The 24,736-nt window shown below is 61.5% G+C and overlaps 1 protein-coding gene across 4 annotated transcripts in view; it reads left to right on the forward strand.

Moving 5' to 3' along the window:
* Positions 1-24,131, forward strand: part of ADGRD1 (adhesion G protein-coupled receptor D1) — a 126,751-nt gene extending 102,620 nt beyond the window's left edge. For all 4 annotated transcript variants that reach the window (XM_073888842.1, XM_073888843.1, XM_073888841.1 and 1 more), the window contains 7 exons: positions 4,652-4,718; positions 5,399-5,465; positions 14,722-14,813; positions 18,157-18,283; positions 19,551-19,592; positions 20,796-20,888; positions 22,106-24,131. In XM_073888842.1, the coding sequence (XP_073744943.1) occupies positions 4,652-4,718; positions 5,399-5,465; positions 14,722-14,813; positions 18,157-18,283; positions 19,551-19,592; positions 20,796-20,888; positions 22,106-22,201 (584 nt within the window). In that variant the 3' untranslated portion in view covers positions 22,202-24,131. The remainder of the gene's footprint in view (positions 1-4,651; positions 4,719-5,398; positions 5,466-14,721; positions 14,814-18,156; positions 18,284-19,550; positions 19,593-20,795; positions 20,889-22,105) is intronic.
* The last annotated feature ends 605 nt before the right edge of the window (positions 24,132-24,736 follow it).

Consider the following 24,736-nt stretch of genomic DNA (forward strand, 5'->3'; position numbering starts at 1 on the left):
AGGCCAGATGCTCTTAGGCTTGAACTTCCCCATTCTCTGTTCCCAAACAAATCAGTTCGCATGAAGAGTGCTTTGGAGTTGTCTGAGCTAATGGTCTGTTTCCCCCGTACCTGGGAAGAGTTCCTGAGGCACGGCTCTGGAGCTGGGGCAGGGGCCGCCGCTCGTCTCTCTTGGGCAGCACCCCAGTGTTGGAGCATGGCCCTGGCGGGGTGGGCAGCCTCTAAGGCCAGCTTGCCTCTTACAGCGTAGAGCCTCTGCCCTGTGAGTGCCCTTAGGGGAGGGCAGTCGGGGCCCTGGGTTCTCCGCGAGTCACAGCAGGGACAGGTCCTGCACACTATGGGTTGAGGCTGGATGGAGGAAGGGAGATCTGATCTCTGTTGCTCTTACCTGGGATAGAGCTTCTGCAAGGAGAAATGCAGGCAGCTCACCCCCATGAGATAGTGTAGCTCTGAGGGGCCCAGTGGGGGAGGCCTGTCTCCTTGGGGTGGAGCAAGTCATGGCTCAAGTCGAGTGTCACGGACCCTCTGTTCTTACCAAGACTTAGTAGGTTTTCTTAAGTTAGTCTTTCCTGATTTATTGTGTGGCCTTACAAAAATGTACAGAAACTTTCTATGGTTGGGGTTTTTTTTAGACTAATTTTCATCAGTTAGGGTTGTCTCACTGAGGGGTGGGTCTGTGGAGCCGCTCCTGGCTTCATTCCGGAAGCCCCCTCCCTACTGACTTGACTCCGTGAATTCCCTTCTTGCCCACCCCGTCCCGAGGAGTGCCTGCTTCCTGCCAATCTGTGTAGAGTGGGCCGTGTCACTGACCCCTGCCACGCTTGCATTTGCGAGAAAGTGTTCATCCAGCATTAGCGACCTGCTGCTTGTTCCTGGGTTTCTTCAAATGGATTTAAATTTTCACAGCCCTAATTGTGCAGGGAGCAGATAAACATGTTTATTTTGTGCTTTGAGCTGCTTGATGTAATGTGTTTGGGTGAGGGAGGTACATTCTGCACCCTCCTGGCTTTCTGCAGCCACCCACCCCCCCACTGCTGGGGCCATGCAGGGAGCTGCCTGTGGCGGCCAGGATGTCCCACACCCAGCCTGGGAGCACCCTAGAGCCTGAGCCCCCCTGGGCTCTTATTTGTTGGCAGTATGGAGGGGAAAAAATGAGTTATTTTTACCAATATTTAAACATTTTGAGATTTTGTAGAAATTATAGAGATCTTTTGAAAAGTGAGGCGATCTGGGAACCCCGAGTTTATAATCCTTTTTGACAGCACTGTCTGGGATGGTGTAGTTTCTCACACCAGCCTAGTCCCTGCAGGTGTGTGAGGGTGCAGCCCCTGATGTTGCTCTCTGCAGAGGGAGCCCTGTGCCGGACCTGGCAGCCTGCAGCCATCTGCACATCAGCTTCCCCCTGGGGGATGTCTTCAGGGCTCAGGACGTGGCTCTCTCGTTCTGACTGGGGTAGAGTTCGCTCTGGGCCTAAGTAAAGACAGTCTGCATGCAGCTGGGCCCTCTCAACCTTCAGTTTCTAATGCAGAAGAGCTGGAGGCTGACCCAGGGCACCGGGAGACCACGCTGTAGGGAGCCCCCCTTGCACAAAGGCCTCTTCTTGCAGAGTCCTCCCTGGCTTTGAGACCCATGGGACTGTTTTGATGCTGAGTTGGGGGTTGGAGGTGTTCAAATCAAGAACATAACTTGAGGTTTTGTTAGATGTCAGGCCCTAGGTCAGACCCGTAAGGTGAGTGAACCATGATGTCTGTCCCTGAAGTGTCCCCGTGGGTGGAGGAGAGGAGATGGTGAGGAATGTTCGAGAGTTTGCACATCCCTGCTGCAGATGTGCATGTCTGAGGTCCAGCTCAGAAGTGAGAGAAGTGTAGCTGCTTTCTTCTCCTGTTCCAGCTTTCTCTGGTGAGCTCCCACTCATCTGGGGCACACACTGAATCATGGTTCACTGCGGTCACCTTTCCCCAGGGCTGCTCGGAGCTCCAGGGAGCCGGGGCAGTGCCAAGTCCAGGGGCGCTGGTCTGGGCCACCCAGCGCTGCGGTAACAAGCAGCACCCAGCTCTGCTTGCTGTAAAGCCGCACGCCTTTACTTCCCATTTCTGCTCCGTGTCCCCAGTGGCGGTGGGCGGCGCTGTGCTCGTGGCAGGTCCCACGTGGAGGGGTCGCTGCCTGAAACTGTTGCTGGTTTCTGGGGGAGAGGAGAGGACACGGAAGGACCTCACACTGGGAATTAAATACTCCGCCTATAGAGGCACATGTCACTTCTGTCCACAACCCATGGCCCAGAACGAGGCTGGTGGCCCCAGCAGCCTCCGCGCAACAAGACTCCCCCACGCCCAAAGAAGCCTCTGGAAGCCTGTGGCAGAAGGAGGGCAGGCCACTTGTCTCCAGCCTCCTCTCTGCCCTTTCCTGTGAGGCCGCTGCCCCTGTGTCAGGTCTCCTGGTATCCGCTCCCTGGGCTCTTTGCTCTGTCCTGGCCGGTGGCTCCCACGGCCCCTCCCCAGGCCAGAGAAGCACCACCGCATTCCAAAGAGAGCGCGTCTTCAACTCTACGAAGTATGTGTCCATGCGACAGGGCCAGACGGACCCTGAACTGTCTGTAGAAGCCCGTATGTGCCTGCACGGCTCCTGGGATGGCCACAGCGGGAGCGGGACCGGAGTTGGTGAATGACAGTGCAGATTATAGGGACTGACCTGACACATGGAGTGCCTCGTCCCTCACACACGTGGCCACAACACAGGGGATCCTCACAGCAGACGGGGAGCAGGGTGCTCTTACCTCCATTTCCGCAGGGAGACCATGGAGGCTCAGAGAGGGTCAGGCACTTCCTCGAGGCCACACAGCAGGTCCGGGGTGGCCCTGGGAACCGACCCAGGCGTCCCGTGGCCCCAGAGCCCAGGCTTTTCCTACTGGCTGTTTCCTGCACCCTCATCCTCCCACCTCTGAAATGTTTCTTCTTAAGAACAAACACACTGGGGCGCCTGGGTGGCTCAGTCAGTTAAGCATCTGACTCTTGGCTTTAGCTCAGGTTGTGATCTCAGGGTTCTGGGATGGAGCCCCACGTCCGGTTCTCTCCCTCTGCCCCACCCCCCACTCCAGGCACTCTCTCTCAAATAAATAAATAAATCTTTAAAAAAGAGAGTACACAGCCATGAGCTGGGCTCCTGCCACTTGCCTCAGAAACCACAAACAGTGGGGCTGCCCTCTGCTCAGACAGATGCTTCTGTCACTGCCCCACGGGGTGGCCTGGGACACCGGGAGGCAGACACAGGAAGAAATGACAAGGGAGCCCCCAGCACTGCATTTGGGATCAAATGAGTTGTGAATGCAGAAAAAGAACCTTTGACTCCTCCGTTTTACTTCAGGCAGCAAAGAGATGCCAGCCACCGACGTGGGCCAGGACCGGGGCAGGAGGGTGTAGGCCTTGGCCACCGAGTTTGAAACCCACCTCCAGCGGCACCTCCGGTCCTTGCCACACCTTCCAGAACCCACCAGGATGGGGCCCCTGTGGCTGCCTGCTGTGCTGTGGACCCAGAGGAAGGATGGCCCTTGGCCTACACTTCCTCAGTGAAACTGGGGGGCCTTGGTGGCACTGTTGGAGCGCTGGGTGGTTGACGGTGCCCAGGGCTTGATCCGCCTCCGACCTCTCACCATCTCAGGTGCCATGTGATCTTCCCACAAATGAGCCAGGCAGTGAGGATGCCCTGTGACATTTGTGGACACGGAGGCCCCCAGGGAGTGGGCCGCTGGGCTGGAGTCAGGTCCCAGTGAGCCAGCTCATCTCCTGTGGCTCTGGGTCTGTCCAGGCAGGAGCCCAGTGCGTGCAGCACCAGGGAGAAGTCTGCCTTCTCTTAGGTCGTGCTCCCCTGTGGGGCACTCATGTAACAGAGGGCCACTGTAAGAGGCCCCTGGCCTGGCTACCTCTCCCCAGAGGCCGGTGGGTCTCCTCTGTGGAGGCCTAGACGTTCTGTAATGTATTTGAACTATTTAGACACGGAAGCAGTGGATCAGAGATAGGACAGCTCTCCAGGAAACTCCTGTTCAAGACTGTTTAGACTGAAGCCAGAAAGGCCGGGAGCTGTTGCTGGGAGGTGCCCAGGCAGAGCCCGGAGCAGGCTGTGCTTTGTTTCCTCTGCAGCCACAGGCTCAGCGCAGGCCGGAGGGGGGGGGGGGCATTCGTGCATGGTCACCAGCCCAGCCTCCGCTCTGGGAACAAGCAGAACGCAGCCTCCTTATCGGGAGCCCTTTCTCTCTGGTACCCTCGAGGAGCCAGCCAGCGGGTGGAGGGATCCCCGGGCCCCCCTCTTTCAGGGCAGGGGAGCAGGGGAGAGGCTGCTGTGGGGCGAGCGGGTTGGACAGAGGCCCCCAGGACGTGCTGCTGTCCCAGCAGCGAGATGGGTCGTTTTCAGAAACAGGCGTGGATTTGTAAGGGATAGGATTCCGAGTCTGTGCGTGGTGCGCGTGTGGGTGCATGTGAGTGCGTGTGCGTGAGGGTGAGTCAGCCCTCCATCTGGACTGAGGCTCCTGGAGGCCTGCTGCTCGCGCCTCCGTGCTTCGCGCTCATGGTTCACACACACCAGGCCCAAAGGAATGAATGACTGAGGAATGAGGGTTCCCGAAGCAAGCGGCCATGATTTCCTGCTCTCTTTCTCCGCAGGTTTTCCTCTCCTGATCTGTATCATTTCAGTGTCATCTGCCATGAACAGTTATGGCACAAATAAAAAGTAAGTGAAGGGACACGTCCTTGTGTTTGGCAGGAGGGAAAAGACCACTGTGAGCCCCCCCCCAACAGCTGCCCTTGTCATCCCATGTTCTTCTGCGGGCACCATCTGTCTGTACGGGGCTGCCCCCCACCCAGGCCCTGGCAATAAGGAGGCCAGAGAGAGTAAGAAACAGCCCCAGCTGTGCCCTAGGCATTCTCCGCCCCCCCAGCGGAGGTTCAGGGGGCTCCCCGTTTCCCGAGAGGACAGAACGGTTGGATCCTCCTGGATGTCGAATTCTGCAGGAAAATGTGGGGAAGCAGAGCTTTCTGCGTGCAGTCGCCCGCCTCTGGGAGCCCGGGTTGGCCGTGCACCTTGCAGAGGGGCCACTCAGACTCGCGTGGGTTTCCCGGAAATGCCGCCTCCTCAGAGCAGGTGCCGTGGCCTGTCCTGGCCCTGGAGCTGTCGGGAGGAAGCAGGGCAGAGAGACACGAGGACTGTTCACCCCAAGAATGAGAGGCAGGAAATCATCGTGGATAGGATGCAGAGACATCTGTCGGGGTTCAGTGTTATTCTGGCTGCTCAGACGGGCCCCATAGTGGGAGAAGATAGTGTCTTGGCAGCTGATCTGGGTGGAGGTGCCCAGAGCCCCCCCGGGGCCGAGGAACAGTGGTGCGGACCTAACGCTCTGCTTCCGTCCACAGCTGCTGGCTATCCATCACGAGCGGTGCTGTGTGGGCCTTCGTGGCCCCTGCGCTGTCCATCATTGTGGTAAGCCCCTGCTTGTGGGGACACAGAGGCTGGGCGTTGTGGGCCCTGTGACCCCGTCCACAGCCTGTCGCAGCCTCCCCTCGCCCCCGGCGTGCGGTGCCTAGATGGCGTGTGGGGCGGCGCAGGTGCACGCAGCCTCCGACTGGCACTGTGTGCCGGTGGGGTCTTTCCCTCCCGGGTCTCGCTCCCACCCTGCCACCGCAACTGCAACAGGGACGGTCATGCACGTCTGGGGGGACCACCCTGCAGAATTCCCGAGATCACGGAGGACAGAATGCGACCCGAGGGGCCCCGCTAGTTGCTCTGCCTGGCCCAGTGCTCAAGTGAGGCTGCCGCACAGGGTGGGGGCTCCTGCTTCCGGCCAGGGGGCTCCGTCCTCAGGTGGGGGCCCTGCCGCTATAAAGAGCTCAGGAATCTCACAAAAGTCTAAAAACCGCCTTTGCTCTTCTAGCTATTGTTCTTCCTACATTTCCCACGAAAGCCCTGGGTTGAGTGTCATCATTTCTGTAGGGCCTGGCTTGGAACGTTGCTCATCATCGGCCCCTCACTGCGCTTAGAAGAGGGGAGTGCTCTGATTGGCCAGCCCTCACCGCCGCTAGAAGAGGGGAGTGCTCTGATTGGCCAGCCTTCACTGGGGCTGTAGGGGAGTGCTCTGATTGGCCAGCTCTCACGAGCTAGAGGAGTGGAGAGCTCTGATTGGCCAGGCTTGGGTCACGGCGCTATCCCTGGGGCTGGAGTTCAGGGTCCAAGTTCCCGAAAGCACGTGGACTCCAGGTCGGGGAGGAAGTTACGAGGAAATCCGGCTGTGGTTCGTAGAGGAGGGGTGGCGCGCGCGAGGCAGGGGGGTGGCGGGGAGCTCCTCTCCGCCCGGCAGGTGTGCGGTCTGGGCACAGGTCCGCGCTTCTGCCCGACTCGGGGTGCGCCGGTGCGGTACCCGGGGAGCTTCAGTGGCGCTGAGGTCGTGCGGGCGGTTCCTGTGGGTCAAGTCCCTGGTGTTCCTCGGGGAGGGGGATCCAGGTGTCCTCGCAGGTGCCTCCCGTGAAGTCAGCGTTAGTAAGAAAGGCTCAGTGTAGGACCCTCCCCTGAGACGTGGAAGTGCTTTTCCGTGACGTGTCCCCGCCTGCGCCGCGAGGAGGTGCCGGAGAGGTGGTGCTCGCCGTTCCGCCGAGGGGCAGCCCAGGGCGCCGGGGCGGCCGACCACCGAATCCGGGCCTGGAGTGGGGTGCCGGGGAGGGGGGTGGGGGGCGGCGTTAGTGTGGAGGTCCTCCTCCCCTTGTTCCTAACCCCCCTCCGCCCCTCCCCCTCCCCTCTTTGTTCCTGCCCTTCCCCTCCGCCCCCCTCCTTCCCTCCCCCTCCCCTCTTTGTTCCTGCCCTCCCCCTCCGCCCCTCCCTCCTCCCCTCCCCCTCCCCTCTTTGTTCCTGCCCTCCCCCTCTGCCCCTCCCTCCTCCCCTCCCCCTCCCCTCCTTGTTCCTGCCCTCCCCCTCCGCCCCCTCCTCCCCTCCCCTCTTTGTTCCTGCCCTCCCCCTCCGCCCCCCTCCTCCCTTCGCTCCTTCTGTCCTCCCCTCTGCATCCTCCCCAGGAACACAACCCAGGTTAAATCTTCAGTAGATAGTTAAATGTTGGCTACTTGAACATAATGAAAAATCAACCCGTCCATCCCCTGTAGGTAGGAAAGGCTCAGTCCTGGGAAACGCAGGGGATCAGGCTCGCAGTGATGTCAGCAGATGTGCCCCGTGGCCCGGTGCCTCTGCACTGGCTGCATCTCAGGCGGACTCTCCCCGGCAGGGACGCAGCACGTCCTCTGGGTGTGCGGACAGAGCAAGGAGGGAAACTCTTCCCAGTGGTGCCTGTGGAAGTCCCAGGGCAGTTCTGATTGGCTGCTGTGGGCCGCATGTCTGTCCCAGAACCAGTCACTGGGGATGGAAGCGGATGATTGGCCAGCATCACCTGGATGCTCAGGGGCCAGAGCTGGGGGGTCCCCAGGAGGCCGTGGGGGAGCTGTGGAGGAAAAGGGTGCTAGTGCTCGCGTCCTGGTGGGTATGTGCGCGTGTATCTGGCATGAGGCCTGGTTAGGGACGGGCTGTCTCTGCCATCCCATGTGGACATCTCTCCCCAGCAGTGCCGGGCACTGATATCAGGAGGGGGTGGCCCACAGAAGGGCCTCCCCAGACCCTTCCTGCCCGCCCTGTGCAAATCCACGTATATAATCTCCTGAACCCCAGGTGGGACCCCAGAATACACGCTCCACACACTGGGCCAGGGCCCCGGATGTGCTCTGTGTGCACCCTCCCGTGCTGGGACCCTCGACCTGCTCTCCATGTGCACCCCTGCCTCAAGACCCCAGGACAGGCTCTCCACATGCACCCCTTCTGCTGGGACCCCAGGATGTGCCCTCCACACACCCCAGGACAATCAACCAGGCCATGGTACTGCCTCTGAGCTGCTGCCTTTGAAGGGTACGGAGTCTCGCCTTAGCTGGGGCGCCAGGCTGACAGGGAAGGGAAGGGGCGCCTCCCAGACACCTGTCCCTTCAGTGTCCCCATTCATCACCCCTCACCGCCCTCCCAGCCTGCCATCTGAGGACAGGTCACTGCTGAGGGCGGTCAGCAGGGACTTGGGCTGCTCCTCCCTGTGTGGGGTGGGGGTCTCCTGTATTCCACACCCTTCCTTCTCTCGTCCCTGCTTCTTTCCCTGGCAGCTCATCTGAAAGCCCAGCTGACTTTGTTCCAAGTTCGTTGGCATCAACCAAGGCCCTGGGCCCTGGTGGTTAATTAGAAGTGAATGTGAGGGAAGATGCTTAAGGACTTGTTAATTCTTTCCTCATTAAAATTCTGCACAGATCATGCTCATGCCGCACGTTGGTGGGGCAGTGCCTTCCCGGCGAAGGCTTTCCAGAAGGACGGGGTTTGGCACACCATCGTGGTGTCTCCATTGTCTGTTTGGGATGAGAAGGACAGCGGGTGGTGCCAGCCCCACACAGCAGCCCCGTTGTTCCGTGGCATTGACTTGGCTCCTCCTGTTCTCTGCCTGTCTCCTGCCGGGTGACACCTGCTCTGGGGTGTTCACAGGGATAGACAGGCGATGGGGGTGACTTCCTTCTTTTGTGCGGCCCTCAGAGCCTCCTAGGTCCTCCATGTCCCCAGTGCCCGAGCCTCTGGAGGGCCAGGCTGTGGTCTGAGCTCTGAGCTTTGAGGGCCCAGCGGGGGCCCTGGTGGGAGGGCTGGGTAACAGGGGGATTGGGGTGGTGTGGACATTAGTCCATCACTCCTCCCAATGGGATCCCCCTGCTAGCCTGGCCGTGCCCCAGGGGCTGGTCTGGACGGACCTGGACCAGGCTCCTGCTTCCTGACTTTGGGGAGGTTTGGCCTGTGGAGGTGCCGGCAGGAGATCAGAGGGTGGGAGGGGAGTGAGGCTGGTGTTCACCCTCAGCTCCTTTGTGCGGGACTGTGGGTGGCCACGGCTGCTCAATCCTCCATAGGCCACAGCGTGGCCACAGCTCCTGGCCACAGCCTTGGTCACAGCCCCGGCCTCCGCACTCCCCGGGTAATTCTGCGAGTAGAGGGGTATAGCTGACCCACATGTACACGTCCCGTCCCCACCCCCAGTCCTTCAGTGTCCAGGAGGAGCAGCAGGTGATATTGGGAGCATCTGTCCTGCAGGCGGCAGGCTCTGCCCTCCCAGGGGTGCCCCTACCCCAGCCCACTCCTCCCACCAGCCCCCAGGCCTCTCTGTGCAGGAGCTGTAGGAACGGAGGGACTGGAGGCCGTTCCCGTTGTCATCTCCCCAGAGCCCTCCTCACGTGCCTGGGATGGCCTTTTCCCAGGGGAACGAATAGGGTGTCGGGGGGACACATCCTGGATAGGTAGGTGAGGGCCGAGGGGCAGAGAGGGCCCGTGGGAAGATGTTGCTGAGACCCCAGCACGTAGGGAGCAAGACCCTGCCTCAGGCTGGGGCCCCGGGGAGAAGAGAGCCCTTCTGGGGAGTCCGGGAGAGAAAGGAGGCGAGAAGACCATCCCGATGCTGGGGGTGGGGTGGAAGGAGGGAAGGGAAGCTTGCGTTCACCTCACAGCTTGCAAACAGAGGGGCGAGTCTGCCCACAGAAATGGCCCGTGTGGCCCAGAGCTTCCTTGTTGTTGTATTTCACTTTGAATTCAGGACTAGCATCAGACGCCGGAGATCTTGTGTCGATGTGGCAGCCCTGGCTGTTTCTGGCTGGGTCCATGGTGAGACCAGAGGAACCAGTAGCATCACCACCACCCCTGTTCTGGGGCGGACAGTGGGGCCTGCAGGCGGGCAGGGTGGGTGGGAGCACCTCAGGGCCCTGTCGCGGTGACGTTAGGCCCCCACGGCCTGGCCACAGCCCTGGGAAGCTGAGCCGCCGTCTGGGGATGGACCGTGGACAGAAGAGCTTCCTGGGGGAGAGGAGCTCCAGAGGAGCCCGACCGGGCTGAGCCCCAAGCAAGGCGGGGGGTGCGCGTCCAGGGCAGATCACACACCTGTTCCAGGAAGGGCCGAGAGGTCGGGCAGGGCCCGGGGAGGTGGATCAGAGCGCCCCTCCACTGCACGAACAAGGGGCTCTGAGTAGGGCCCGTGTTCTGCGGGGAATTGTTTTCAGTGCAGGAGAGACCGCGGTGGTGTGTGACCGAGCCTGCAAATCCAGGGCCGTCCCCTGTCCCCGGGGCTGCCTGAGGCTCTGCCGCGACCCCTTGCCCACCCAGCCTTCTAGGGGGTCACGGGCCTGCAGTCAGAGATCCCGAGCTCCACCCGCTGTCTGGGGTCCGGGAAGACCATTCATCTGCTCCACCCAGAGGTAGAAACAGGCTCAGAACAGACTCCGGGCCCCTGGACAAATGAATTCCCGGGGTCAGAGCGTGGACGTCGGGAGGGGGTCTGAAGGGAACATTGCTGATGAGAGTGAAGAAGGGAAGTAACTGAAGGCCTGAGCATCGGGGGCCTTGTCCTCTGTCTGTGCTGACCTTTGCCCTCCAGATCCGGAGCCCGGGGCAGGAGCATCCCGCGTCCCAGACATTTCTGGGTGATCTGAGATGTAACGTGACTTTGGGGACCGGAGGCCGCCCTGCCTGGATCCTTCCCCAGCAGCCACCACGGCGTGGGGTCCAGTGCAGGGTCCTGGTGACCCCGTGTTCTCCAGGCTCACGGGAGCCCCTGTTCCCATGGCTCAGGGGGCGTTAGCTCCTGGCCCGCCAGCCACCCTGAAGGCCAGCAGTCCTCAAACACGTCACATCGTGGAATTACTGGTTTCCACCTGAGCCCCATCTCTGGAGGTTTTTGGTTTGATTGGATCTGGCCTGTCCAGTCTCCCAGGTGACTCCATTTTGGAGCCAGCTTGAGGGCTGCCGTGCTCCGAGGGGACATGGGGAGTACTGGGGCCAAGACGGGAGGCATGGGTGGAAGGGGCTCCGGGGTTTCATAGCCGAGTCGGGCATCCACGACTGTGGCCCAGTGTGGCCCTCTGCCCACTTCCATACACAGTCATGCGGGCACACGGCCACGGTTGTGGTGGGTTGTGTGCTGCAGCGGCTAAGTAGACTCGGGGCTGGGGGCTGCACTTGTCCAGCCTCACACTGGCCCAGCAGTTGGGGGGCTTGCCTCTTATCCCCTCAGGGCACCCCTGGTTGTGTGTCTGGGGTTGTCCCCGTTTTCTCAGAGCACCTCATTTCCAAACGAAGACGGCGGGTTTCAGAATAACAAGCGTGGCCAGAGCGCACCTGTGCCACGTGTGCGCGCCTGGGCCCAGGCTCCTGTGAGGTAGTGCTCAGGGCCGCAGAACCGGTGGCTCCCCGGGGAGGGGCTCCCGCCCGGGGATATAGGCTCCAACAGTCCGAGTGGCTGAAAGCACCCACGGGGGCTTGCCAGTTTGGAACACGTTTTAGAAAGGTGCCTGTTTGGATCGGGATGGGTGGTTTCTGCGTGTTCTGGTGTGGTTGGTCCTGCTGGGGCAGGACTCTGGGGGACAGTGAAGGGTCGCTGGGGAGAAAAGAGCAGAAGTGAGCCTCAGTCCGCCTTGTCACTGCACAAACTGTTCTCAGATCAGGAAGGGAAGTGGCTGCCATTCTCTGGCTGGGAGGGTGGACGGCCCGAGTGCGCACAGCCCACGGGACCAGCAGGTGTTGTACAAGCTGTCATGTCTAGACGCCCCGCATGGGGGCCCTGTGGGTGGCAGAGTCCCCGGGGGTGCTTTCAGCCACTCGGGGGCCCTGTTCTGTGCAGGCCCCACGGGGCAAGAGAGACATTCCTCTGAGGAGAGGCTGGGTGCCGTGTCCACGGAAGCACAGATGCGGCAGGGTGATGGTGTGGGTCACAGAGGCCCAGACACAGGTGCCCACAGGGACAGAGGAACAGCTGTGGACGCACATCGCGGCGTCTCCTGTGCATTTCCGTGTAATGCTTTCCCTGTGAGTCGTGGCACGCATCCCCGGAGCTTCTCGCCAGGTCAGGGAGCAGGACGCGGTGCGACCTCCAGAGCCCCGTGCAGCCCTGACCTCCTCCCACGGTCACATGACCTTGAGTGCAGATCCTTCCCCCTTTTTCTTTTCTGCTGAAATGTGGCCCACGAATTATTCCTGCAGCCTCTGTCAGAAGTAGCCTGCTGGCCGAAGTCACACGGGGGTGCCCAGCTGATGAAACCGCCAGTTGGAGGCGCACGGGCCTCCACACCCCGGGGCCTCCCCCACGGGCAGCCAGGCACCGGCCAGGACGAGTGGCCGGGGTAAGGGGCAGGCCCGCTTCTGCTCCAGACGTTCCCAAAACCCTAGGGGTTTTTGGCGCAGCCTCCGCCGGAATGAGCTGGTCGCGGGGTGGGAGGGCTGCGGGTGGGTAGGCAGGGGGACTGTCCCACCGAGGTCAGAGAGCGCTCGCCAGAGGGAAGCACAGAGCCAGCGGGGACAGAGAGACAGAGGAAGGAACCCAGAGAAATCTTGCCTGGACAGCAAGTGATGCTGATGGGAAGCTGCCGGCAATGGCAGCGACTTCCCCGTGGTGGCCACACTTCCTGCAGAGGCCAGGAGGCGAGAGAGGCCCACAGTCCCGTCAGGCACCGTCTGTGTGCCCCTGCTTCTCCCCTGGGGGGCAGTCTCATGGCCTCGGCCAACGGCGGGCCGAGGGCAGGCCCTGGGTCACGTGGGTGCCGGTGGACGAGGGGTAACGTGATTCTGGAATTTTAACCCACATGCTTAGGAATTTGAAAGAGAAGCTTAACGTCTATGAACCATCTGCTCAGCTCTTTCTCAGCTCCCTGTGCCACTGCCCCCAGCAGACCCCCTGGTGCTAATTACTCACATATCCTCCGGGCTTTATGCCGAGAGGCGAGTGTAAACACATGCTCGCCCGTCCGGGGCCTTTCCCACACGATGTCTGTTGGACTCTGGCTTTGTCAGCGTGGGAAGAGCGGCCCGGGTCCGTGGTCCTGCTGTAGAGCGGGTGGGCCACGGCCGTCCCCAGACCGGCGCCTGCTGTGCATAGTCCCGTGGTCTCCAGGCTTGTGTTGTTCCAGACAAGGCCTCAGCTTTGCCCAGGGCGTGAGGAGCCCAGGATGTCGATCGAAGAGTGGGTGAGGCCGGGCGGGCCTGCAGGGTGGTGGATGGGACCAGCACGCACCTCCGGTCAAAATGCATGGGAAGTCCTGCAGGAATCATCAGAATCTAGACTTTACCCCAAAGCATAAAGCCAAAAAGCATTTATTCAGGAAAGCAGCTGAGTCTCGGTGGAACAGGCACTCCTGGCGGCCCCGCGCTCCGGTCGCAGGGAGCAGCGGGTGTGCTGCCGACGTGACCGCCTGTGGCTCTCAGAGCTGAGCTATCTGTGGACTCCTGTGAGCGGCCGCTGTCTGGAACAGTCCCTGCACCTCTGGGGCCTCACTCTGCCCGTCCTTCCTCCACGTGGCTGAGTGCGGTTTTCTCGTGGTTGTAACATGGCTGGCGGGGGAGGGGAGGAGGGCAGTGCTGCCAGTGACTCCTCTCCTCCTCCCTGGCGCTGGGGGACTTCTGTTAGGATCCTCGTGGAGGCGGGAGAGGAGGTAGGTGACGGGGGTCCGCAGCCAGGAGCCAAGCTGCCCCAGGTTGGAGGCTTTGGTGGAGACACGGAGCCAGGCTGCTGGCGAACCTTCGTTGGCGGATTGCAGTAGTGCAGGCTGGGGCTGAGTGGGGAGGACCCCCCCCCGCCGTCCCGGGTTCTCCGTCCAGGGCGCGCACGGAGCCCTGGAGGACAGGTGGCCGAGGCTGGGGAGGAGGGGGCCTGAGAAGAGCTGCTGTGGAAAAGCACTGAGTTTGTGGGGACTGCAGGGTAAGGGGGTCGGCAGCGGTGCCTCAGGCTGGGGCCCCCGTGAGGAGGCCTCAGGTGCAGGTGCCTGGGCTGGGCATGCAGACCTGCTCGTGGGACCGGCCGCCGGGGTGGGAGGCCCGAAGCCCCACAGTGCCGGCTGGTTCTGCTGGGCACCAGGCTGGGTGGGGAGGGCCGCTTCTCCCGGGAGGTCTGCCAGGGAAAGCCTTGTCCTTGGCTGTGGTCAGGCCTGGAAGTGCACATAGGATTTTGGCTTGGAGCTGGACTCCTCAGCGACTTTGTCATTGACCTCCCGAGGTTACCAGAGGGAAGAGAGGGTCCCAGCCGCAGCTCAGCCCTGAATCCAGCGGCAGCAGAAGGAAGTCCACGCGCTCACTTCCCCTTGCTGCCGGGCTCGGCCAGGGCCCCGTAGAGCTGCCCGCAGGAGGGACAGGTTGTGCCGAAGCCTCTGCAGAGACCCCCTCAGCCCCGCCACCCAGCCCACTGACCCCACGGGAGCACTGGGCAGGTGCAGTCCCCTGCACTGTGGCCTCCATGGGTGACCTAGCCTCGGCCGGGGAGTGAGAACAAGTGGTGCACAGGGGGCTTCATGGATATGATTTCTCGTCCTTGCACTGTGGGTGTTGACTGTTTCTCATCAGATGGGGAAACAAGGGCACAAGCATGTGGTGCAGGGGCGCTCAGACGGAGCCATGCTGAAGTGAGGTTTGAACCCCAGGCCTTGCCTTGCTGTGCTTCTGGGGGCCAGACCTTCCTCGCCGGCACGGATGTGCTCCCAGAGGGTGCCGCTGCCCGTGGCAAGGGGAGTGAAATGCACAGGGACCCCTGGGGGTTGGTTTCCGCAGAGACGCCACCTGCTCACTTGGAGCCCTGGGGGCGGGATGGGCGGCTGCCTGGTGGGATCAGGGCTCTGCAGGTGCGGCCGTGGCCTCAGGTCCTGGTCTTCCCCTCGTGCAGGTCAATGTCGGCATCCTTGTTGCTGTGACCAGGGTCATTTCACAGATCAGCGCCGACAACTACAAGATACACGGGGACCCCAGCGCCTTCAAGTAAGTTGGACTCGGGGCCATCAGCGGTGGTCCTGCCTGCACAGAGCTGCTCGGGGGTCGTGGGGTGGGGGTCACTGGGGAGCCCGGGACTCAAGTCCTTGCTTGGCGGTTGGTCACCTTCTCTGACCAGGACCAGCCCTTTACCAGCCTTGCTGCCCCATTCATAAAGCAGGGGGTCCACTACATGCCATCTGGGGGCTGCTCCATCGCTGGGGTGAGAGGCCACTTGCAGGACCAAAGGAGGAAGATTCTAGATTCCATCCTGTCTCAGCCCCTGCTATTAGCCCCCTCTGTGCCTTGTTCTCCTGTCTGTAAAGGGCTGTCATGAGCAGGAACCTCCTCGGGGTAGAACTTCCCGAGGTGCTCCAGGGCCGGTCCCCTGGGGAGGGACTCCCCCCGCCCCCTGCCCTCGAGGGGTCCTGACCCCGTATCGGTGAGGGCTGCACAGACTGCAAGTGACAGAAGACCCGACACACACTGGCTGAAGGAAAGGGGGACTGATCCACACAGGGATCCACAGAGCCCAGGAGGGAGTCTCGAATTGCTTAATCCGGGGCACCCAGCTCCCCCTGCACCCTCCACGCCTGTGTTCCCTGTCGGCTTCCTGCTCAGACGGACCTGCCTCCTGGTGACACGGGAAGACCCTCCATCCCGTCTGTTCAGACAGAGGTCCTGAGCCTGGAGCCCGGGGCTCCGGTCGGGTCACACGCCCACCCCGGAACCAGTCACAGCAGAATGGAAGGGACCAGTTCACCCGGGCCTGAGTCCCACGGTCCAGCTTGGCTCTGGGGTGCAGTCAGCACCCCCAAACCACAGGCCAGGAAGTGGGGGAGGTGGCTCCTCACAGGAGACTTGGGGGCTGCTCTGAACATCTAGGACACGGACAGTAGGCAGCTAAGTTACGTTAGCTACACTGTATCTTTTCCGATCTGAGAGCGAAAGCAGTAAATACGTCAGCAGCAAATCGATGAGACAATTATTCTGTAATGGATTCCTAACACTGTGAATGGGACTGACGGGCAGCCCTGGCCCTCGGGGGGTTTCTCAGTCCCCGGCACCTTCGAGGGCAGCACCGTGGGGCAGGAAGGGCCTCCCGGGTCACGGAGCACGTCCGTTCTTCCCTGGCGGGAGGAGGCAGTCCTACCCTGCGGCCTGGCCAAGGAGGATCCTGTCCGCTGCGGCTGGGCTCAGGGCCACCCAGTGTCCCCAGCCCTGTCTCCAGCAGGCCTGGCTCCACTGTCTGAGCCCGACCCCACCGGGACCACAGCGGTCACTGCCCAGACCCAGAGCGGCCTCAGGCTCACCCCACACAGTGCGCCCCGCCGTTCCCCTTCATGGCCCCCAGGAAGCAGCCTCCCTCCCTCCACCGCTGCATCCCTGCTCCCCGAGTGGAGGCTGGCCCAGGGTCAGGGACCGGGCACAGGGAGCACATTTCCACGTCTCTGCAGAACCTCGGCTGCTGGCCCGACCGCTGAGGCCTCCTGTGTCCTGCACCCAAAGGCCCAAGGTCGCGCTCCTCCCGGGAGAGCTCAGGAGGTGTCTCTGGACAGACACGCGGCTCTGTGGTGTGACCTGGCTGTGTGACCAGCGCTGGGGCTTCTGTCCTCCACGCGGCCGAGCCTGGCTCCGTGGGGCCCCCTCCCTGTCTTCTGGGGTCCCCCGTGTGGCCCGGTCCCACCAGGCTCCAGGCCAGGCAGGGGGACGGCACCTGCAGCATCCTTGGTCGGCTTCTGGGCTCCTTCCCGTTCCCCGGCCCTCGGTTTCAGTGTGGCCGTTTCCTCTGTGGGAACAACTACACGCTCAGTGACCAACAGGACGACGTGCTTCCTTAGGAGCCTGAAGGGCCTTCCACGTCCTCCTCAGTCTTTGTTTCCTGGGGGATTCCAGACTCCCCAGAGAGGAGCAGGGAACATTCCATTTTCACAAGTGAGATCCAGGCTTCTGGGGGCCGGGGTGAGGCTGACGACCGCGAGGACCCCCGCGAGCCGCGGGAGGACGGGGAGGAGGCTCACGTGGACTGAGCCCCATGCAGGGCCGGCCCAGGGAGCAGCAGGAGGAGGGGCGTGCACCTGCCCGGGGCCTCCTCCCAGTGCAGGGACCTGCTCCTTCTGTGCGTGACCAGGGGACCCCGAAGCCCTGGCCGTGTTAACAAGAGGCCTTGGAGACCTCCAGCTGGACACGTCTTCCCCAAGATCTTCTGTTTCGATGCTTCAGTTTTTAAGAAAAAACAGCACAATTTGAGACCCATTTCTCGAGACGGCTCTTTTCCCATATGGATTTTCCAGGATGTAAAGATGAAGCTGCATATATGATGCTTTGTTTCCCAGATTTCGGTGTTTCGACTGTATTGACTTTAGGAAGACGTGGGGCTGCCGCTCCGCAGGCAGCTGACCTGTGAGCACCATCCTCTGGTTTTCAGGGTTTGTGGCCAGGGCTGGGATCCTGGGTGTCCCACCAGGAAGCTCAGTGTGGCCGTGCCGCACCTTCTCCCAGAGATGCGGGATGTGTGCACACTGCTCGGTCTGTCCAGCCCTCGTTCCCTCGGTCATTCATTCCCCATTCAGCGGTCAGCTCCTGAGAGCCCGCTGGGCCCCAATGCTACACTTTGGGGATGCCGCGGTGAAGCCCCCGCCCAGCCGTGGAGCTCGTGGTCTCGCAAGGGAGACAGATGTGTCGTCCATGCACCCAGTGACTAGCGCAGCTCACCTCTGTCTGCAGGCTTTTCTCTGAAGCCCGGGTGCAGAACCGCCGGTGTACAAAGCCGAGCTGTTTCAGAAGTCAGGGTAGACTGCGAGGTCTGTCAGAGACAGCTTGGAGCCCGGCGACCACGTGGGCTTTGCATCATTCGCTCGGCTGGCACTCACTGGGGGCTGACTGGGCGTTAGCTCTGCTCTGGGCTTGCACACACAGCAGGGACCACTCTCCACGGAACCCACATTCTGAGAAGCAGCCGGTGAGGCTGGTTCTGAGCATGCCTCCTACCCTGCTGGGCCCACACTGGAGCCCTGGCTCTGCTGTCCTCCGTGGGTGCCTGGGATCAGCATTTCCATCCAGCACTGGGGCCGGCTGGATCAGGGTGATCAGCTGAGGGTGCCCAGGGGGCATGATGGCTGCTGGGTGTCCAGTGCCAGATGCAGGAGAGTGGGGGCAGGGCTGCTGGCTTGGCAGCAGGTCCTGAGCGGCCCACTCCTCACCCAAGGTTCCCTGCAGGATGGAGACCAGGTCCGGCCCCCAGCAGGGCTGTGTCTGCTCCCTTTCAGAGGCCTCACATTGAGAGGACAGTCCCCTAGACCCACCCTCACCCGCCCGCCCCCCAGAGTGGCCATCTCCACTTCTCTTTCAGGTTAACGGCAAAAGCCGTGGCCGTGCTGCTGCCCATCCTGGGAACCTCGTGGGTCTTCGGTGTGCTTGCTGTCAACAGCCAGGCCTTGGCCTTCCAGTATATATTTGCCATCCTCAACTCCTTACAGGTGAGCGCTGTGGGACCGCCAGGCAGGCTGTCAGCTTACGAGTGGATGTGTGTGGAGCAGGAGAGAGACCCTTCTCTCTGTTCTTGCCTCACCCGCTGCGCGCCCACAGCACGGGCATGCCCGAGGTCCGAAGACATGTGCCGATGGGGCACGCACCAGGGTCTCTGCCCACGGGGCCTGCAGGGCCATCCCCCAGTTTGCAGCAGGGCTGCCTCATCACGCCGGCTGGTACCGGTGGGAGGCAGCCCTGGGCCTGAAAGGGAAGACAGTCGCATGTGTGCAGCTCTGGAAAGGGGGCCGAGCGCAGAGAGATGCTGATGGTGTGCACCTCAGGTCTGGGTCCACATGTGTCCCCTGCATGGAGGGGCAGGGAGGGGGCAGCAGTCTGGAAACCAGAGACTTGGGGTGCTCAGAGCCTGCATCCCCAAACCCACACCCCCCCCCAAGAAAGGGCGGAAGTGATTGCCTACCACCACCCACAGCCACACAGCTGAGCCTACGGCTGAATCCTGGTGAGCATGAGCATGGCCCACCCGTGCAGCCCCTGCTGGTCTGGGTCTTCCTGACCAGACTGCATCTTAGGGAAGTGTGTTGGGCTCCTAACTGTAATCAGCTGCAGCCGGTGTTTCCCTCTGGTGGTTTACAGAAAAACGTGATCCGTCGTCCTGGCCGCAGCCCTTACACACCCTGGGTCCCGGGGTACCTCTCTCATCCTCTCTGCATATTTCAGTTCCTCCTCCATAACGTGGGAACAACAACAGAACCCACTTCCGGGGCAGCTTCAGCAGTGACTGAGAGAAATCACGGGAGGTGTTGCCTAGCGCCGGACGCACCGTAACTGTCTTCAGAGCTCTGGGGACCTCTCCATTCTCGTGCCCGTTTCACTGTTGTTATCGCGCTGTCTGAGATAAGGACACCGGGCTCAGTTTAGTTGATTGTCTGACGTCCTCAGCTTGGCCCATCCCCCGCGTTTTCCTCTTTCCTGCGTCTGTCCTGTCTGGGAATCCACCTGTCCCTGTACCTTTGCCCAAACAGCACAGTGGTCACAGTGGGGTGCCTGCTCCTAGGCTAGATTTCACCGTGGGATCCAGGACGCCCCTCCGTTCTCAGGGGCTCCAGACATAGGATTGTCCCACAGCTCACCCGCAGGCTCCCCAGCCGTGAGCCACACCAGTGCCAGTCCCGCACCCACGTGGCCTTGGGAGGAAGCCTCGGGAAGTGCTGGGACAAAATGCGAGGCCTAATCCTGTGTCCTCTTTCTCCCCAGGGGTTCTTCATCTTCCTTTTCCATTGTCTCCTGAATTCAGAGGTACGTCTGTTCTACTTTCTGAAAACATGAGGCAGTGTGTTCACTTCTGGAGGGGCACAGCGTGCAGGAACAGTCTTGCCCATCGGGCTGGTGTCCGGGAGCGTAACCCTGGATGGGCTTCGGTAGTGGCGACAGTGTACAATGGGGGTGCTTTCTGTCAGCCCTTCTCTTGCATCCTGGTCGCTGAGCAACATCCAGGAGCCCCTTCCTGGCATCTCACAGGCCCTGCTGGTTCTCTGGGGGACAGGGGCGGTGGAGACAGTGGGGGGCAGCTGACCTGCAGAATCTCGACCTGCTTGCTTGCTGTCTGGTGCATTAGGGAGAGATGTCCTTCAGCAGTCCTCCCCAAAGGCACGAGGAAGCTGTCTGGGACGTAGGAAGGAGGTCTCCTGACTGTAGGGTTTAGGGGGGACTGTGTCACATGTCCTCTGTGGGCATTGGGGCAGCTGGAGTGGGCTCATTCTCAAGTGCAGTCTGGGCATTGACCTGCCGTGCACTTGGCCGTGGGGAGGGTGGAGGCTGCTCCAGACCCCCGTTCCTCGAGGCTCGGTCATGGGGAGCTACCTCTGGAATGGTGAGTGGGAACAGACGGAGACCACCCCATCTGTGCTGTCTCTGCAGAGGGTCTGTTCGTACAGAGGTATACGTCAGGCAGGGAGGGAGAGGAAGCTGGGGCCGGGAGGGTGCAGGGGGCAGGCTGAGTTGCTGAAGATGGTGGTGATCAGTGGCAGAAGGGGTCACATGATTGTCAAGCCAGGGAGCAGCCGAGCAGGGCCCAAAACTATGGTCCACAAGGTGGGAAAGGGACGTGGCCTTGAACCATACACGGGCCACCCCGTGTTTGCATTTGCTCACTTTCTTCTCCATTGTTTCTGCTGCTGGTCACACTCTGCCCCCTCCACCATTCCTTGTTGAGCGTGTCCGGTGCCCTGCCCAGAACTGGCATGAGGCCAGCAGGGACCACACCAGATCCAGCTTCCTCCCTCCGCAGGCCCCGGTACGGTGGTGGGGACAGAGTCTGCACCTGCCGAATGAGGCAGCGAGTCTGGATATGATGCCTCCAAATCCTGCTCATACCTTGCAGTTGGTATTCTGGGACTTTATTTTGGCACAAAACCTAGGGGCCTTTGAGAACAACCTCTTGTTGTTGCTGTTTCCACCACTGAAATTGCTTCTAACCAGCCCTCTGTTCTGCCTTCAAAGGTGAGGGCTGCCTTCAAACATAAAACCAAGGTCTGGACCCTCACGAGTAGCTCCATCCGCAACACTAACGTGAAGCCCTTCAGCTCCGATGTCGTGAGTGCCGTGCAGTGTCGTGTCTGCGTCCGCTCCTCTCGCTTCGATCCTGCCCTGCGTGCCTGCATCCTTACCCTCACGGGCCCGCGGGCTCATGTCTTTTTTCCTTGTCACCTGGAAAGCCAGAGCGGCTTCCAGCCCTGCTGAGGTGCACCAGGCCTCTGCCCTCCTGGGCCTCCTAACGCAGAGCGCCCAGTGCGCCTCTCCTTCCTTCCCTGAGCCTGACCTTGGCAGGGCACATAGCTGCCCCGCTCAGGGTCATGGTCGTGAGGCTTGGGTGCTAGTGGTTCCTGCTCAGCCCTCTCACAGTTGACGTGGCTGGCAGACGGCCTGTGCTCTGCAGCGACGTTATGCCCACAGCAGGGTCCTCTGTCCTGTGGTTTCCCATGACCTCCTGCCCACTTCCCAGGGGCAGGACTTCCGTGTTGACTTAGGAGGATGGAAGGATCAGTTGACCGGAGACAGACCCTGGGCATGCTGCTGGTGTCCCGGGGAGGCATGAACGTCACCAGGCACAGCCCGGCCTTCAGGGAGCTCCTCCCCTGCAGGGGTCTCTTCCCTCTGCAGACACCCGAGAACAGGGGTCTTGGTGCTCAGGGATCTCGACAAGCCTGTCATCTCCACCCCGGGCTTGGCTCACCCTCCTGTGGGAAGTGCAGATGCAAGCAGGACCCCCAGGGACTTGGGCCAGATGACGCGTGTTCTCATGGCGCCACTGCCTCTTGCATGAGCCCAGGGCCTGGCTCAGGGGTCCTCCCTCAGGAAGAACTTCCCGGGCAGTGTGGTGCCACGGCCACCATCTGCATGTTCTGTTTACTGATGCGCGTGTGGCTATCTTGCGCCTCCCACGGGCGGGTACACCGTGGGAACCAGGATCTGGTTGGCACTGTTCACTCCTGTGACCCCAGAGCCTGCAGCAGGGGCAGGCCGTGCTCGGTGCGTGCACGTGGGGTGAGTGCTCGGACGGACGGAGGGGAGCTCGAGTGAACGCGTGTGCACACCAGCTCGCGGAAGTGACGAGGGAGGGCTCCAGTGCAGACGGCGGGGAGCGGGGGGCCCTTGGAGTGGGGGGCTCCCTTCCTCGGGGAGCAGTGGGCCCCTGCTGGGTTGGAGGGGAGCCTCACACAGCTTTCTGGCCCAGCGCCTCTGCACTCCCCAGGGTCTGGTTTCCCCTCTTGGGACCGAGTCTTCACAGCTCCCTCCTCTGTGATTTGCAGATGAACGGGACCCGGCCAGGCACCGTGTCCACCAAGCTCAGCCCCTGGGACAAGAGCAGCCATTCCGCCCACCGCGTGGACCTGTCCACCGTGTGAGCAGGGAGGCCGCTGACTGGCCATCTTGCTGCTCAGAACACACCCCGCAAACTAAACACAAGAACCACTCTGCCTTCACCGTGGGACCCTCCCCTTGTTGCCGTCTGGATGTGGGGGTCCTGGCCCCCATGACAGGCTTCCTCACCTCTGACCCTTCCACGTGACAGAGCCCACTGCTGGGCCAAAGCCTGATGCACAGTTGTGGGCGGCCCTCCTGGCTCTGGTCCTCCCGTGGCCAAGTGACTGTGCCCTGGGGCACCCGCCGAGGGCACACAGGACCCTGGGGCTGCCGTATGAGGAGGGCAAGTTGGCCTGGGCGCCGTGATGGGGACTTGGGATCAGAGGGGCCAGGTCCTGCGGGGGAGGTGAAGGCCCCGAGGCCCCCCCGAGGCTCAGGCGGAGGCAGACGGGTGTGTGAGGAGGTGAAGAATGTCCTCAACCTGCTGAATCAGCCGTCACAGGCTCTGAGAAGAGGGGCCCTGTGCAGGCCGGCGCCCCGCGGGCCACGCTCGCCTTCCTGTGCGGGGGGCTTTAGGCTGTGGGCGCTGGCCGCTCAGGCCTCTTCTCGGGGAGGACGGGGCGGGCCCGCTGCGGGGAGAGAGCTCCCAGCCCCCCCATGTGCTCTCTCCACACACACGGTCCGCCCCGTCCTGGGCCCCACTGCGAACACCTGAGCCCTCCCTCGTCCCGGCGGCCCCTCAGGGCTCTCCCATGGCCTCACTTCCCCGGAGCTTCCTGTCGGTCCCCTGCGACGCCTTCTGTGTTTCTCACGGGCACGTGCCCGTGGTGGGGAGCGAGCACATTCCGTGTGGCCGCAGAGGCCGGCTGCCCCCTGCACGGCCGCTCACGCCACGGGCCTGACGGTGGCTGTGTCTTCCGGTTGCTGTTGGTTTGTGAGCTGGGGCTGGGTCCCCTAGGAAATGGAGTGGCTGTTCCCACTGTGTGTGTGGGCAGGGTCCTTGGGACACCAGGGCCTGTGACCTTAGAAGCACCCCCAGTGCCACTGAATATGGGGACACAGGCTGGGAAAGCTCAGACCGGGGCGTCCGCAGTGACGGGGTGTGTGAGCCGCGGGGGTCAGATGTTCAGACCTGTAGCCGATACTGGAGAATCTTCTGTAAGCTGTGACCGTGGTGGCACCAAGCCCTGCTCGCCCCACACGCCCGCCGGTTCTCGGGGGGCCTTTCCTCCATAGGTCTGCGTGCCTTCCCCCTCCTGCTCAGGTGCCACCCCGATCACTCCGTCACCCACAGGCATGTCCTGCACGGGGAGGGGTCTGACCGAGAGCCACGTGTGGATCGCGGTGCGTCTTTGTTCTCGTATCCCCACGAGGCCCCGGGGCCAGCAGCCGACCCAGCGCGGATGACGGTGGCAGTTACCTCTGTGTGGCCCCCGGGGCTGGGCGGGGGGCTGGAGCGCTGCTGAGACCCTGTGTGCATAGTGAAAAGCCCGAGTGTGCCCAGCCCCTGCCCAGGCTTCCTCGTGACTCCAGAAACCAGATCCGCTTGCAACTGGGCGTTGGATCGTCGTCATGCCCGCAAGCACCTAGGAGTGAGGACACTGTATTCCTGAGGTCTGCGCTTGGAGTTTTGTCTCTTTCGTCTCTGGTGAAGCAGATCGAGTAAGGAATTGTCTTTTCTTTAGGGGGAATTCTGTGTTTGACGCTCAGCATATTTGTTCTGCGTAGCTAATATATCAAGGGAAGTAATGAACAAACTTTTTATTTCTCATGAAGGAGAGCAGTGCACTTTATTTATAGGCTCTAGATTTTGGCTTCTGCAGTGCTTTGTTATCCACACATAATTTGGCCAAAGATGATAAATTGGAAAGAATCGTGTGTTTAGAGTAGTTCACAGCACAGGAAAAATGATGAATGCCACTAAGTAGTGAAAACGTGATTTTTGATGAAATAAACTCTCAATGTCCTTAAGATGAAGTGTGGTCCTAAAGTTTTTTGCTTGTGGGAGGTGAGCCGGATGGAGCCTCAAGACAAAAATCTGTGGAGAAACACACATGGGTGACATCCCGCCCTGGAATTCAGACATTTATTTAGCACCTACTGTGTACCCAGCACATCCTAGCTCTGGGGACACCGTGGTGGACGACACCCCGGCTCTCAGGAGCCTCCGTCCCCCGGGCAGGGCGGCAGGGGGCGAGAACCAGCCCCTGGGCCTGGGGAGGGAGGACGGGGAGAGGGTCTGCGCAGGCCTGTGTCCCCCCGCGTAGGTGTGTGGTGTGTGCGAACCTCCGTCGGCACTAGCCGCCCAGCCCTGCGCACGGCTCTCCCACACGGCACTTGCGTCCCTGCAAACAGGCAGACGTGCCTGCCTTGTCCTCATCATGTGCCCGCTGCAGCCGCCTGCGTGCAGACTTCTCCTGCTCTTCTCAGCCACTTTCCGAGTTGCTACGTGTTGTTCGTAATTCTACTTGTAGCGGATATGCATAAAACATCCAGTTGTGTGCGATATTTTACCAAACCCTTGAATTATTTTACAAGGAGGTGATTTCCATGCTTGTGTGTTACATGCAGCACAT

This window comes from Callorhinus ursinus, unplaced genomic scaffold, assembly GCF_003265705.2.
Source record: "Callorhinus ursinus isolate GAN/ISIS: 27379988/994484 unplaced genomic scaffold, GSC_fseal_2.0 scaffold97, whole genome shotgun sequence".
Lineage (NCBI taxonomy): Eukaryota > Metazoa > Chordata > Mammalia > Carnivora > Otariidae > Callorhinus > Callorhinus ursinus.